Genomic DNA, 15314 nt, shown 5'->3' with positions numbered 1-15314 from the left:
CCATAACACTATATGAGGATACATTAAAACACACGTACAACAATACAAATGCTATAAACTAGTTTAAAATAAAGTTTTAAGATACAGCTCTGGCTTGCTTTAAGCCAGCATTTCACCTGTTTTGTAAAAGATTTTAAGTCCGGGATTCATTTTATTTCAGGTGGTAATGTGTTCCAGAGTTTGCAGCCTTTGATGGAGAAGGCTAATTGACCAATGTTAATATTAAGATGTTGAAATTTATACATATATCTATATTATTGAGTCTGTAATCTTGGCTTCCTGGTCTGTGATCTGTGATCTCTGCCCGTTATCATTTAAATCAATCAAGGCTGATGGCTGATCAAAAGCAGAGGACATAGATATATCAAGACACAGACATCCATATCTGTGTAACATCCGACAGTGATGACAGGAGCAAGACGGGGCGATGTTTCGGAGTCCATTAGTGTGAATCATCTTAATGATGTGCAGCGCTGTCTCTGTGTTCTGCAGGTTTATCACAGAGGAATGTATAAAGCATCTTTTTTGTCTCTCTCTCTCTCTCTGGTAGGGAATTGAGATAACGTCGACGGGCTCCAGTAATCACTACGTGACTGGAACTGCAGCTGAGGTTAGACTCTTTCACTTCCAATCCACACACACACACACACACACACACACACACACACTTAACCATCGCTGCCACCTCAGTGCTCTTAACTGATCTCCCAGAAGAGAGCAGCGTGACTCAGACCTCAGCTCCTCTTGAACCAGAGAACAAATAGGTTAACTCCAGCTCCAGAGAAGGGTCTAAAGCTTCCCACAGTTTTTTATTTCCTAATCGCTTCTGTCCGGCTGTTAAAGCTACAGATACACTGTGACTCTTTGGCTCACATCTGACACATATTTGTGCAGCAGATATTTACCCTTTTTATTTTTTTACACTTCTCCTATGGAAAGGTCTGATCAGTTAACCACAGATAACACTTGACCTCTTGGTGGTCTCTGCTTACAGTAGAATGATCAGAATGTATATTATAAGCTGTGAAGACCAATGAAGGTTGATCATAACTCCTACAATCTACATCAGCTCCGTTCCATGTTTGTGACCATGAAACTTCATTTTGTGGCTGTTCCCAATATCAGAACATATCTACTTTCATGCTTTGAATTCTTCTTTGGACATTTGAAGTATCAAAAATGAATTTGTATTCAGTTATTATGAAAGCATGAGCTGTTTACGAGGCAGAAAAAATTACCTCTATTTTTAGCCGCTGTTATCTTTCTTTGATTCACTTCTTTCAAACTGAAACCAATCTGAGTCCTTGTGCTGCTGATACTTTGAATTATAAACACTGTATTGACTCGAGGCCTCTAACTACAACCTGTGCGTGAACAACTAAACCTTATGTGTATCATGGTTGACATAGTCTATGTATGTTTCTTAGTATTAAAGGAAGAATGTGTGACATTTTACACATAAATAAATACAGCAGAAATCAAGTATATCCGCTTGCTGTGTTGTTGTTGTCGGAGCCGTGTTTACATCATGTTTACATGGACAGGACCGCCTTTCCTATAAATCTGTTTAAGTCAAGGACTAGAGAAATGAAGAATAGCATACTCACTGCTTATTTAAATGTCACATAAGCGTTTTTAGATCTTGGTCATTCCATGTCAATTTATGTGCAATATGAAGCTACAAGCTAACTAGAGTGTGCTAACATTAGCATGCTAACACAACAATGCAGCACACAGGTAACTGCAGCTCGAGGAAAGGACAATTTTGTCTGCCGCTTCTGCCTAATGGTGCTTAACTATGATGTGTTCCAATTTATAACTCCATCGTGTGAACACGCGACATCTACTGGATCAAAAAGTCGCACATTAATCTTAATGTACCGTTTTTATATTTATACCAAATAAAGGTATTCACCCAATGTTAGTCTTAGTAAGGTCACAGCTTAAATTTAAAATTTTAACACAAGTATAGTTTAAAGGGCTTTTTAAAATTAGAAGTTTGTTGTCTGTTGTTTTGTCAGCTTTGGCTCCTCTCGGAAATAGAAACATCCAACGGAGAGCTTGAAAAACTAAAGATCACTTAAAACATGAAGCGTATGATCTGAACTGTAGAGCGATGGAGGGATGGAGGGATGGAGGGATGGAGGAGTGTTTATAAGCCAGAGGAAGACGAGGGCTTGTAAACTGAGAGTGAGGGTATAAATCTCCTGAGGACTAAAAGACGGAGATGTTATTTTTCCATGATGTCAACAACAAAGTACCCTCGACTCCCCTGCTGCTGTTACATCGCTGCAGCCGAATGCTAAAGGGAGACTTGACCAAAAACACACACACACACACAGTGCAGCCTGTGTGTTACTGTGCACGCTCTCTGTACTGCTCCACACAGAGAATCAAATCAACCTCTTCCTGTAGTGTGTCCATAAACTATTTTTTCATTTAAATCGACGTCTTTAGGATTTTCTCAGGAATTCTTTAATAAAAGATCGACTCCTGTCCGATTCAGCCAAACTGAGGAAGCGATCCCTCCGCCATTTCTGTGCAATACTTAAATTTGAAGAAGATGGGGCACCGGTGGCCTAGTGGTTAGTTTATGTGCCCCATCAAAAGAGATTACAGCCCGGGTTCAAACCCGACCTGCAGCTCCTTTTGTCGCATGTCATTATATACTTTGCTTAGTAGTATCCTTATAAGGTAGAAGTAAGAAAAATCATATTAAGATCATAATTCATGTTCAACAGCTTCCTAACTTAATTTCAATCAGCTGTCATTAGGAGGGCAAACTCTTAGTTTATAGCCTGTTAGCTATAGACTGTGGTCATGTAGAATAAGGTACTAATAGGTGCCCAATAATGACTTATAAGCAGCCAGTATGCTACTAATTAGCATGCTAATAATCAACTAGTTATTGATGAATGTTGTGACTTTAATTAAAGGGTCTCTGACATCCTCAAAACATGTAAAAAAAAAAAGTAGATATAGTACCTGAAGAAACCCCTTATTACCTTCTCCTTCACTGCAAGTCACAGCTGATAGAAGCAGAATTTTTTCCTAAAAATGATCAACACATTTCCAAAATGAAGACTGAATTAAATGTGTCTTGGTTTCATTTATTGTGTCTTCATTTGTTGCATCATTTCTATCTTCTTTTTGCAGCCTTCAGCCGATATTTTTGTGAAGATCTTGGCTGGTGATGAAGTGATTCAAGTCAACGATCAGATAGTGGTGAGAGTGACGTTAATTATACATTATGTGTGTTCAAGAGCCTATACGTATGTGTTTCATTGTATATGAGTGATGATGCAGAATGAAGTGTAACCTCTCCACATCTCCGAGGAGACAAAGCTCCGCACGTTGACTGTTTGAGCGTCTGTCACTGTAAGGTTCACACTGGAGTAATGATGTGGGTCTGTATCAGGTGGGCTGGAGCAGAGCTAACCTGGTCAAGAAGCTGAAGGAGAATCCCAGCGGGGTCACTCTGGTCCTGAAGAAGATACCTGGATCAGTGAGACACAGAGACCCCGTCCTGCTCTCCCCCCAACAGGTCAGGGATCCTTAAAGTCTTCACATCTATCATGACTATCTTTCAAATACTTAAGATCACAACGGCAAACACACACTCATTTGAAGATGGCCTTGCATGCAAGATGATGAAATTGTCCCATCAAGAAAGATTCTGCTCACTTCAGATATGTTATTTTGTCCTGGGAATAACATCCTTCTTGTTTAATTTTTACTCTAAATTTGCCTGAAATGCAAAGTTTAATACAATTTTAATCATTTGTGAGTCCATTTGAAAAAACTCAAAGTCAACCACATCATTGATGTACGCAGACAATTTCGATTTTCTACCAATCAGTCTCAGTTTTTGATCATGTCATCCCAGATTAAACCATCCCTCAAATGTTGGATTGTTTAAACGGTTCATATCAGGGGATCCCGTGCGTTCCCTTCTCATGAGATTCCATTTTTTCCATTTCCGTTTAGCATTGCTTGGGATTTTTCCATAAAACACACACACACACACACTCACACATCCTTATTAGTCACCATAGCGACCGTCCTCAAACCAAACACTGAATTAAACTCTGTGTCTGAGACAAGCTCGCACACTCTGTGCATTTCACACCCCTGTGTGACCCTCACCATGTTCATATCTGATCTAGCTGCCACCTCAGGGTAAGGAAGCTCACATAAGATGATGTGCATCAGCTGAGTGCATCGGCTCCTTGTTGCCGTCACTTGAGCCTCACAGACAGTGTGTGTCAGTGTTTGTGTTGTTGTCTCATGTCCTGACACAGACAGAGACCCCGAGAGAGGGCTACCATGACAGTCTGCATGATATCCTCCTCTGCTAACCCCTCATTAAGAACACACACTCAGAGTGTATTGTGCACGCTCGCATGTTTGTATTTCTGAGGATATTTTTTTTTTTCCTTTTCAGAAAGAAGAAGAAGAAGAGGAGACAGAGGAGAGGTCAGAGGGGGAAGAGGAGGATAACCCAAGGCACTCCATATTTGAGAGGGTAGCAGCGTCTGTCCGGTCCCTGTCTTTTAGGTAAGAGTGTTTATTAGTGTTCCCGCTAACAATGTGCTCTGCCTTCAGTGAGTGTGGCTGTATTATGTAATTGTAGTACAGTGTTGGAAATGTGTATGTTTTTTACATTACTTTTTAAAATATTTTCTTTAATTTGTCACGGAAAATCAATTTATTTATAATTTTGAACATCAGCAGTTATTAAATTCAGTTTGCAAGTTTACCAGGGGCGTGTCCAGAGGGGGGGCCAGAGGGGCGGCATGGGCCACCCTTGAAATCTGATTGCTCCAAAAAAAAACTCCAAAAATTTAAAACTGTGATTGGCTATTTTCTTTATCAAAGGTGACTACTCTGGCCTCTTTTTTTTGCAAATGTCTGCTGTTAGTTTATTTTTTTATTTTTTGGGTATTTTAAATCAGTAATAATTAAAAGTAATAAGTAATAATAAAATTAAATTAAAAAAAGTAATAATTAAAACCACAAGCGATGATGAAGGGACTTCTCAACCATGTGCATGTCCGGGCTAAGTAAGGAGCTGCGCAGATTGAGGCCCCTAAATAAATACCGTAGTGGTCCGAATATAAGACGACCCTGATTATAAGACGACCACCGTTTTTCAACACTCATATTTAGAAAAAAAGATTTGCAGACCAGATCTTGTTTTTATAAAGAACTTTTTTTAAAGAACAATATTAAAAACACATTGAATTAAACACCTGTTGTATTAATAATTATAATAATAATTAACATACCGCATTTATCGGTATAGGCCTACGGCACTTTTCAAAACAAAGTGTTTCACAAGGTCAAAATATGTACAGTATGATTCAAAATTAAAATCAAGCAATATTATCAACATTTTTAAATAACAGAGAAAATACAGGCCACATCTTTAACTAAACTAAAGCTTGCCAAACTTCTCCTCCGATGTCTCCTATTCCTCACACACGTCCTCCGCCCCGCTGTGTTCGCTCTCACTGTCATCACTCCCATGTGTGTTGACATTTAAAGGGACAGGTGAACAATTAGAGCTGTGCTCTGAATAATAGACCCCGAATATAAGACGACCGGACTTTTTCGGACCTATTTCGATGGGGAAAAAGGCCGTCTTATATTCGGACCAATACGGTACTTTGCACATCTCTTTCATAAAACAGGTGCAAAGGAAAGTAAAGCACACTGTCTTGCATGCAATGCACTAACTGGCCATTTTTCATTACCAAAACATTGCCATGTATTTTTGTATTTAAGACTGTGCAGGAGTTTGCATGCATTTCTTAAATACTTTAAATCATCAATTTGAACTGACATCTTCTTTTTGTGTCTGAATGAATTAAGCTAAGTTGATATATACATTTCAAATATCTTGTGTTATCTTGTAGCTATGATTGCTGAAGTTAGAGAGGGTAAATAGAGGGTATTTATTTGTGTGTGCGCATCACACATCAGGCCACCCCTGCTGAAGTCGGTGCCCCCGGTGGGCCACCCCAGTCAAAAAAGTCTGGACACGCCCCTGCAGTTTACAGTGATGTCAATTACCCACCCATCGATACTTCATATCCATTTTGCCCTCTTGTAAACTACAAAACTAAACAAAAGGGTTTAGTTCAAGCTCTGAGTAGAAAGCCCAAGCTGCAGTTAAGTTATTGCTTCATAAATCATTTTTTAAAAATTCCTACTCTCGTGGACTGCACCTTGGGATGATTATATACAGGGCTCGTTTTATAGGCCTGAAGGATACAAACAAAAGCTTTTAGTGAGAAACATTGAGCACAGTCGAGACTGAAAACACCACAGGGAACCCTTAAAATGGAAAACACCATCCACGAGCTGAATAAGCAGAATGAAAAAGTGGTACACGTTTCCTTTGAAGAGTATCTTGTTGCCCTATTATGGACTCTCTTCTCAAATATAATCTGTATCTAATGTGAAAAGTAAGCAGTTTAATTTCCTAAAAAAGAAATTAAATAGCTGACTGTAGCTGACCTGTGGGAACTCGTAACATTTAGAGGCAAAATAACTCTGATCCCAGAGCAGGCTTGGCTACATTTTGTTTCTTTTTACAAAACTGCTGAGGATTCACCGAATAGAGCTGAACCTCCTATGAACTCCTTTTGATCTCTTTAATTTGCCAGGACCCGGTTAGGTTTGCGATGAGGTCACACTGCATATGCCATAGATTCCTTATCTATCACGCCCACGGTTCACGGCTGACTGGAAACGGGAGAAAAAGGAGGAAAAAATGAGTCGGAAGATGGATAGTTGAAGGAGTTTAGGGGAGAGATGAAGAAAGACACAAACAAGGTGAAGAAAAAAAAGAAAAGAAGGGAGGAAAAAAGAGTGATGGAGGGGCAAGAGGAGCCGGTGAGAGCTGATGGAGAGCAGGCGGGATCAGACAAATGGAGGGAGTAGGTGGGGATGGTGCATTAAAGTTCTAAATTATCCTGTCACATCCTGATACACTTACTTCAGACTAAGTGGAAAAACCAAGTCTAAACTTTTGACTTCTGTCTAATACAGTCATATTTCACCTCTTTAAAATCCAAATCCCTGTTTATACCTTTTATACTCGTCATGCTTTTTCATGCTGTCAAAGACATCGTCAGTGTGGTTGTTAAAGGGACTCTTTCTGACATCTTTTTGCACATTGATCAAATTATTTTTTAGCTGAATTTAAAATCTCTTTGTGCTGCAGCCCCTGTTTAGCGCTTGAATGCACCATGAAGAGATTTCTGTTGGGGCCATTTGCTTTTATTGGATAGGACAGCGGAAGAGAAACAGGAAATGTTTGGAGGAGAGCGTTGGGGATGACATGCAGGACTGTAGCCTCTGTACAGGGTGGCGTTGGACTTTACCGCTAGGCAATAGGGCGCCCGGCAGATTATTTTTAATCCGTTCCGTGTTGTTTCTCCACTACAGGAGAGCTGTTCACGGGCCAGAGGGAGCACAGCAGCCTATGGGACAGGAGGAATCAGAGTTGCCCACTGACAAGGAGCAAGAAAGGAGTCTGACTCCCACTTCATATCAAAACCAGCAGGGGGGGCTGTCACTGCTGTCAGCCTCAGGTAAGAACAAGGCGGATACTCCGGCTTTGGGCCAGATATTCACTCCATTCATTAAATATGAAGTAATATTAATAAACAGTTTGTTCTTGTTGTCAAAGTAGGACATGAGCTGTAAGTAACTGTTTTGGAATTATTATAATTTTTTGTTAAAGGGATGTAGGACAATAACTACCGTGTTTACCGGACTAAATATTAACATTGATTAGGAAACAAAAGAAGAAAATTCAGTATGCACAGTCTTCAGGGAATAATAGACCAATATTTGAGCTAAACACTGAAGCTTCAGTGTCTGCGACACGACAACCCGTGTATACATCGACTCTAGAGAAGAGGGGGCAGAGGGAGACAGCTCCCTTCAATGTTTTGAATTTGGATTACAGTACCCATTTTAAACACTAGGGGTCAACATTACATACTACTCCTTTAAATTTGCTAAATAAATGGAAATAGATCAAATGCTCTGAGAAGCAGATTTTATTTGCTGAATCAATCTTCCTGTAGGTCATGTAGTAGAGGGAGCTTCTTTGTTTTAGCTTTAATCATCTTTTCTTCATTATTAGAGCTGAGTTTGAACCATGATTTAGGAAAACATGTTCATTATTTAACTAAAAGGGTTAAAAACGGAGACTTTATGTAAACGAGATGATACAACGATCTCAAAATGTTGTCTCAAAGGTTCAGCAGGTCGATGCCTGCAGTGCATGTATTAGCACTTGTGTTGATGCAGTTTGTCGCCTGGATACAGTGATGTCGATTGAACAAAAGAGTATTAAATGTCACTCTCTGCTGACACGGACTCAAAATGAGCTTTTATTGTGTTTTGAAGAGTGACAGATTTGATCGTCACTTGGCAGTTTCACTCAGGCTCACTGCTGGGTTCATGAAGAATAACTACATTATTAACATTCTCTCAGGGAGAGACTTTGTCAGCTCGGAAAACTTGAGGCTCTCTCCGAGCCGGGTACGAGACCGGTCGCCATTACCCAGAAGTCCGTCGCCCTTGGCATTCAGAAGTCCCTCTCCTCAGGGAGTCAACGAGGAAAGAGCGAGTGTCAGTTCCTGCCCTGAGATGGTAGGACACACGGTGAGGAGAGGAAGACGGACATGCAGACATTACATCGTTTTCCCACATTTTAATCTCTCACTAACTTGACTGGTTTTATATTTTCAGGGGAATAAAGACACAAAGAAGTCTTCTACTAAAGGTAAATGTTAAGTACCAAAATCAAAAGGCACAGTCGAGTGTCAGACTGTTTTAGCCTTAAAGGCTTTATATGTGATTTTTTGATCCAGCAGATGTCGCCCTTGAGCACCAGCATGAAACCAAAACAACTCGTGCTGCATTGTTGTGTTAGCATGCTAATGCTAGCGATCTTTATTATGCTCGTATCTTCACACTGCATGTAAATTTACCTGAAATGAGCGTGATCTAGAAACACAGTTAAGCAGTGAGTACAGTATGTTATTCTTCTTTTCTCTAGTCCCTCAATTAAACTACTTTTATACGAGAGTTGATGAGTTGGCCGTCCCGGCGATGTAAACAAACTGAAGATAGGGCTGGGAAAACTCGGAAAGCATCGCAGACAGTGGGACTCGGGTGTTGTAGACAGTCATGACTCACAGAGTTATTTTCAGAGGATATACTTGATTTCTGTTACATTTAAGTGTGAAAAATCTCATATAAAGATTAGCATTAACCCTTTAAAAAGTCTTAGAACTTAAAACATCATACCAGATCTTCTTCTTCATCCCTTCCTTTCATCATTGTTTGTTTCTCTCCCAGGCATGACAACGGCTCTGAGTCGGCGGCGCGTGTCCTGCCGGGAGCTGGGTAAACCTGACTGCGACGGCTGGCTGTGGAAGAAGAGAAAGGAGAGCGGCGTGTTCATCACCCAGAAGTGGCAGCGCTTCTGGTTCATCCTGACGGGGCCTTCACTCTACTGGTACACGAGCCAACAGGTGGGAATAACTCCAACAATGGAAACTGCTTCATCTCTACACATCCATATGGAAGACTTAGTACTCTAAAAAAACAACCAGCTTGAAGATGATTTCAGTGTATGTTTATGGTTTTCCCTGCAGGACGAGAAGGCCGAGGGTTTCGTCAACATATCGAGTTTTGACATCGAGAGCGCTGGAGAGCACAAGAGGAAAAAGTGAGCATCAGTTCCATGATACGTAATATAAAAAAAAGTCTTTATCTAGGAGTTTGTGAGGATGTGTAGTTTGTAGATTTGATGAGATGATTATAACAGTCAGATACTCTTTAAGTACTTATTTGAGTAGTTTGAAACAGGAGCGTTATTGTCCCTGTGCTCAGAGGAGAGTCTGTCACAGCTTTATGCAACATGTGCGTGTGTGACGCAGGAAAATGTGCAAAATAAAAAGCCTTATTCAGAATGTTGTTAATCGACTGTTTTGGATAAAAGCGCATTACGTATGTTTTGAATAAGTGGCCTCATATCTGATGACAAATAGAGTGTTTGTAAGTCGAGCGTCTGTATGAGTTTTTAATGACTTTTTGATAATCTTCACGTGGCCTAACCCCCCCCTTCATGTTTGTGCCTCCTCTCTCTTGTTTCTCCCCCCTCAAGTGTGTTTCAAATGTGCCACCGGAGATTTCACAACTTCGTCTTCGCTGCCGATAACCTCGGGGACATGACCAAGTGAGTACAATCCATTGCAAGCCAAGGACTCGTTCAGCTTGTCTTGTCTGCTTTTTCTTTCTTTTTCTCATAACCTTTAAAAAAGATCAGCCAAGGTTGTTCAGTAATTCAAATGTTTTCACTCTTAGTCACCAGTTCTGAAAAAAGCACACTGGTAGACTACATGTATCAGCTATCATTCTTTATTTTTTTGCAAACTGAGTGCATCAAAGCTGTTAAAATCCTGCTCTGACAGGCGTTGGTCTTCATCGCCCCCTGCTGGTGGCTTCTCAGAAAGACGTTTTTGAGGCTGTTACGTCACATTTACAGAAATGTTAAAGCCGCATCCAAAACCAGTTCTGAATCTAGATAGCTTTTTAAACCCTGTTGTCCTGTTCTTTCTTTTTGTTCCTTTGTTTACTTCAGGTGGATTAACAAGCTGATAACGGCCATAAAGAATCATAAGCACAAAGGCCCTGAGAGTGAAGAAGGTGGGGAAATATTCTTCTCATGTTGGTTAACTTGTATTTAAACTACCAAATCGTTTGATGCACTTACAGACTCAATCACTGGAATCCAAAATGTCTTTGATGCACATATCATGTATTGTAGTTGCTTTGAGGTTTCCTGCTGCGCCGACATAATGAGAAAGAAATGCACAGTCATTTAAATATCAACAACTTAACAGCCTGTTTATCTGCGTGCAGAATGTTACAGTGAGACTGAATCAGAGAGCGAGGGATCACCTTCAACCCGCAGAAGAAACAAGGTCAGTGCAGCTATAGGCTCAAACATGCATGCATACACACACACACACACACACACACACACACGTCTTCTGGGTGCCATGTCAATATCATGTGTCTCGTTTTGTTGCCTCAGAAAGTGCAGTCCAACACTCTGCCTCGACCCAAAAGGAAGATCGACAAGGTGCCATTCTCGAGTCCGTCAACAGGGGGCAGCAAAGGAACAGGTATGTACCGTCTCAACTCCATTCTGGCTTTTTCTTTGCTGCTTTCTTGTTTTTTTCTCTTGTAATGAAAAATGTCTTTAAAAGTCCCTCTGACTGATGTTTGAATAATTTGTGAGCTGATAAGTCAACTTAATACAGACATGTTGATTCCTTGGCTTTACCCTGTGTTTATTTACGTCCAAATAAACTGTCAACAGATGTCAGAACAGCCAAAGCTCATCTTATCATCTCTGTCGTTTTCTGCCCCTCCGTCTTTACCTTTCTTTAACTCTGCTCCCCTCAGGAGGACCGGTGGACGAGATGGGTATGATGCTGAACAACATAAAGGAGGGAGGAGTGACTCTGATCGGCAGCGAGCAGCCGTTCACGCACGACCACTTCAGGAAGTCGTTCATACGACGCAACAAGAACCCCGTCATCAACGAGAAAGCGCACACGCTCAGGGCCCTGCAGAGCACACTGAAGGTGAGCACAACAGGGAATCGTGTCCTCGAGTTACCCAAACGAAAGCCTTTCAAAATGACTATTAAGAAAAAGGACAGATTTTAAGACGTTCTAACAGCAAAGGGGCCTGGCATTTTCAAAAAGCATTCACATTCAACATCTCCTGCATCAGCTTGACTCATCTAATTTACCTCATCTGAAACACCTGAAGTTGAAATATTTCCCTTTTTAGTTTGCAGACTGTATTTACCACTAACTCCTATATATTCTCTCTGTATTATGAGTTAGTGCAAATAAGAAATGTCATCTGTTCATGTCTGAAACAGCCAAACCTCTGTGTGACATTTTAATTTGATTTGAGTTCTTGACAATAAATCAACAAATAACTCTCGAAAAGAAAGGTTCAATTCAGAACGTTTCATGTTTGATTGTCTCTCCATCACTTAAACCTTTTTTCTTTTGCTCTACAGGCCAAAGAGGCGGAGCTTCTGCAGATCAACAAGCTCCTGGAGGAGTCCAGCCTGACGCCTTCAAAGTATCGTCAGTGGAAGGAGAGCAACGAGGAACTAATCCAGGAAATCGAGAGAGTTGTATCACTCAAGGCCGCCAAAGAAAAAGACGGCGGGGCAGCGCAGGGCACACCTGCCGAGGAGGTTGCCTCGGAAACCGTCGCCACGGAAACAGCGGCCGAGGGCGCATACAGACTGAGCCTCAGCGACGGGGAGCAGTTGGTGGACGCGGAACCCGCCGATGTCTTTTTGGAGATCCCTCAGGGCTCCCCGAGTCCCGAGGGAAGTCCGGTGTTAGAACTCTCCCTGGGATCTCTGCAGGAGTCAATAAATAAACAGCTGAGCGAGATGGCGGAGAGCGGAGAGGCTACGGAAAACTACTTTTACATTTGAGAACCCCCCCCCCCGACTCTCCTCTGGCACACGCTGTCACATCACTGCACAGTTTCTCTGTTTAATCGAATCAGACAAATGAAAGACGTTCATCAGGTTTGCACGGTGACAAAGGTGCATCCACCTGAAACGATCAGCCGAACACAACATTCAAAAAATCTGCACTTTAATCAAGTTTGTGGGTTCAATGCATCAGATTTGGACTTAGATTTCAAACAGCAAAAAAAAAAAGTGTACAATGCAGAAAAGAACAAATTGCCAAGTGTCATTCTTACTTCAGTATGTATTTATAAATTCTAAGACTGTTCTTCTGATAAAAAAATGTAGGACTTTTTAGAGAATTTGTAATATAAGTCCTGCCTCTTTTAATGTGACATGTAAATACAATTTTACAATAAATACTGTGTGTATTTGTTTATTGACACGACCTTAATAAAGGTTTACTTTTTAAATATTTTGCACATGAAATATGCCTTAAAATCACTGCTCCATCTCCTTTTTCTTTCGTTTTGTTTTGTCATTTCCTGAGCCTTTCACACCTCATGGAGAACACTTCACCTCCCCTCATATATGAACACAAACCACAGAGAGAAGCTGCGTGACAGTTGTGGTTATATTTTTTTTTGCCTGAGTCTGCGATGAATGCAAAAAAAAGAAAGAAGTTAAAACTCTTCAATTGAAAGGAAAGTAAAGCGGGAAACGACTGCAGAACGTTTTATCCACCAATATGCTTTTCTATAGTTTTGGGTTACTGTTCATAATATGTGTTATAAAATGATTTTCTTTGCGTTTATGTCTCTCTTCATCGTGCTTGAATCACAGCTCTTTCTTTGAATTCTTCTCTCTCTGCTCGAGCTGTTTGTGAACTGAAGGTTTTCTTCATTCAATGGAAATCATTTCTTTACAGTCTGCTCGCTCTTTTTTTTTCCCCTACCTATCACCGGAGGAAGTTTGCTGCTTTCAGAACGATCTTCATATAACATTGACCTAGAAAAAGGTTAAATCATGTTCAGATTCAATCATTTCAAAAATGCTTCAACACCTCGAGTTACACAACACATAAATAATACAGCTGTAGAGGGAACAGGAAGGAGACATCCATTGTGACTCCATCCAATGGTTCATTCAAATACTTGAGGTCAGTGTTTTTGCCGTCACCATCTTGATTCTGTGGAGCCAGAAGTGATTGTACTTGTTGACAGGAAGGAGGTCTGGAGGAACAAGTGGTAAAGTTATAAGCTATCCTGGTTAGCAGTTCACATATTATACACATCAACTCTGATATAAAAGACACTGAACTTTAAAAGTTTGTGGTAAAGTCCAATACAAAGAAACAGCCTAATGGACCTTTTTTATTTAGTGTTTTAACAGAGAGCAATAAAGGGTTTACTAAAGTATTTACTGTAATACAAATGTAGTGTTGAGTAAAAGTAGAGACAACTAGAACACAACATCATGTAACCAAAAGCTTGGCCGTTCAAAAAGAAATCCCTAACACTGCATGCATAGTCGAGGTGAATTAAGCACAGTTTTTAAAGGACAAAATAAGGTATACAGATTTAAAACGTATATGTATACACCCACCTGCACACATGTTTATTAAGAAAAAGGGACGTGCACGTACCACAGCAACAACACTACAACCAAAACAATCTTCAGAACATCTTTGAGACCCTGCACAGTGAGAAGGAGGTGTAGGGGATTTTGGGAGAAGTTTCAGGGTCCCTCAGAATGAAACGCTATAAACATTCATTTGTCCATTAATATTCTGAATAACATGGAGGATGTGCCAGGGGGCCGTATGTCTCTGCTGTAGGAAGGTGTTGTTATGTGGAATTCTTACATGTTTTTTATGATCTCTATTTATGTAACTACTTTATAAGTCTCTTGCAGGACAGAGTCCAAGACACATTTCCCTTTGAGGACAATAAATTATATCTCATCTTGTCTTATTTTCAACGCAGCAAAATCTGGCGTCTTGCCTGGAGTCTAAACATTTTCTGATCTCCTTTTAAATTCCACTTACTGCTTTTAATTATCCTCTTTTGTCTTATCAGCCCGTGGTGTTAGCGACTCACGTTCATACAAAATTGACAACACTGAACTCCAGGTCTCCCTTTGTATGTCATATTATTGAATTAGTCACTCTTTGAATGACGTCAGAACGGTAAGAACTGTTCATTCTGTTATTCTACTAATAATCTCCTCCCCCCTCCCCCTCCCATCCAAGTGACGCATGTGTTGATGCCTGTTGGTGTTTGCTGCTTATGTGATTTAGAGGGTTATGTGGAACAACTTAGTTTCCAGAGGTTAAGTCAAGTGCCCAGTCTATGAAGTGAGAAACAATAACACATATAGACTGCAATAAGTTAGTATTACAGAGCGCGTGCCTGGAAATGAGGCAGAGTAAACAGTGTGATGATAATTCAAGCACAGAGGATGCTACCCTGATGGAGGCCGTACACTGTACGTGGAGTCTAAAAAAAGAAGGTTGAGGATGACGGTGAGGAAGAGGAAGAGGACTGTCATAAAAGAGCTGCGTCAAACTGTACGTTAAAGCCTCGCTCTGTGACGTGCTGTGTTGTTATCCAATGAGTGCTGTCACTGTGGGCCCCACAACGCGTTTTACTCATGGCTTCCTGAATATTAAGACTCAATTAGAAAGAAGAATTTTACTCAATTTCTGTCCAGATATCTTTAATACTTTGGTTAAATGAGTGGTTCCTGTTGATGATTTGTACATTTTTTC

The 15314-nt window shown here is 40.6% G+C and overlaps 1 protein-coding gene across 2 annotated transcripts in view; it reads left to right on the top strand.

Moving 5' to 3' along the window:
* cnksr1 (connector enhancer of kinase suppressor of Ras 1) overlaps window positions 1-13058 on the top strand; it is a 28731-nt gene extending 15673 nt beyond the window's left edge. The window contains exons 7-21 of one of the 2 annotated variants that reach the window (XM_065947714.1): window positions 551-610; window positions 3157-3225; window positions 3419-3544; window positions 4445-4557; window positions 7456-7601; window positions 8516-8673; window positions 8773-8806; window positions 9385-9560; window positions 9684-9757; window positions 10196-10267; window positions 10673-10737; window positions 10954-11015; window positions 11129-11219; window positions 11503-11684; window positions 12134-13058. In XM_065947714.1, the coding sequence (XP_065803786.1) occupies window positions 551-610; window positions 3157-3225; window positions 3419-3544; window positions 4445-4557; window positions 7456-7601; window positions 8516-8673; window positions 8773-8806; window positions 9385-9560; window positions 9684-9757; window positions 10196-10267; window positions 10673-10737; window positions 10954-11015; window positions 11129-11219; window positions 11503-11684; window positions 12134-12565 (1860 nt within the window). In that variant the 3' untranslated portion in view covers window positions 12566-13058. Of the gene's footprint in view, window positions 1-550; window positions 611-3156; window positions 3226-3418; window positions 3545-4444; window positions 4558-7455; window positions 7602-8515; window positions 8686-8772; window positions 8807-9384; window positions 9561-9683; window positions 9758-10195; window positions 10268-10672; window positions 10738-10953; window positions 11016-11128; window positions 11220-11502; window positions 11685-12133 lie in introns of both variants that reach the window. The other variant, XM_065947713.1, reaches the window with a different exon arrangement.
* Window positions 13059-15314: the final 2256 nt, after the last annotated feature.

The sequence above is a fragment of the Labrus bergylta genome, chromosome 18 (assembly GCF_963930695.1).
Source record: "Labrus bergylta chromosome 18, fLabBer1.1, whole genome shotgun sequence".
Classification (NCBI taxonomy): domain Eukaryota; kingdom Metazoa; phylum Chordata; class Actinopteri; order Labriformes; family Labridae; genus Labrus; species Labrus bergylta.
This window is presented reverse-complemented; position numbering and strand designations above follow the sequence as displayed.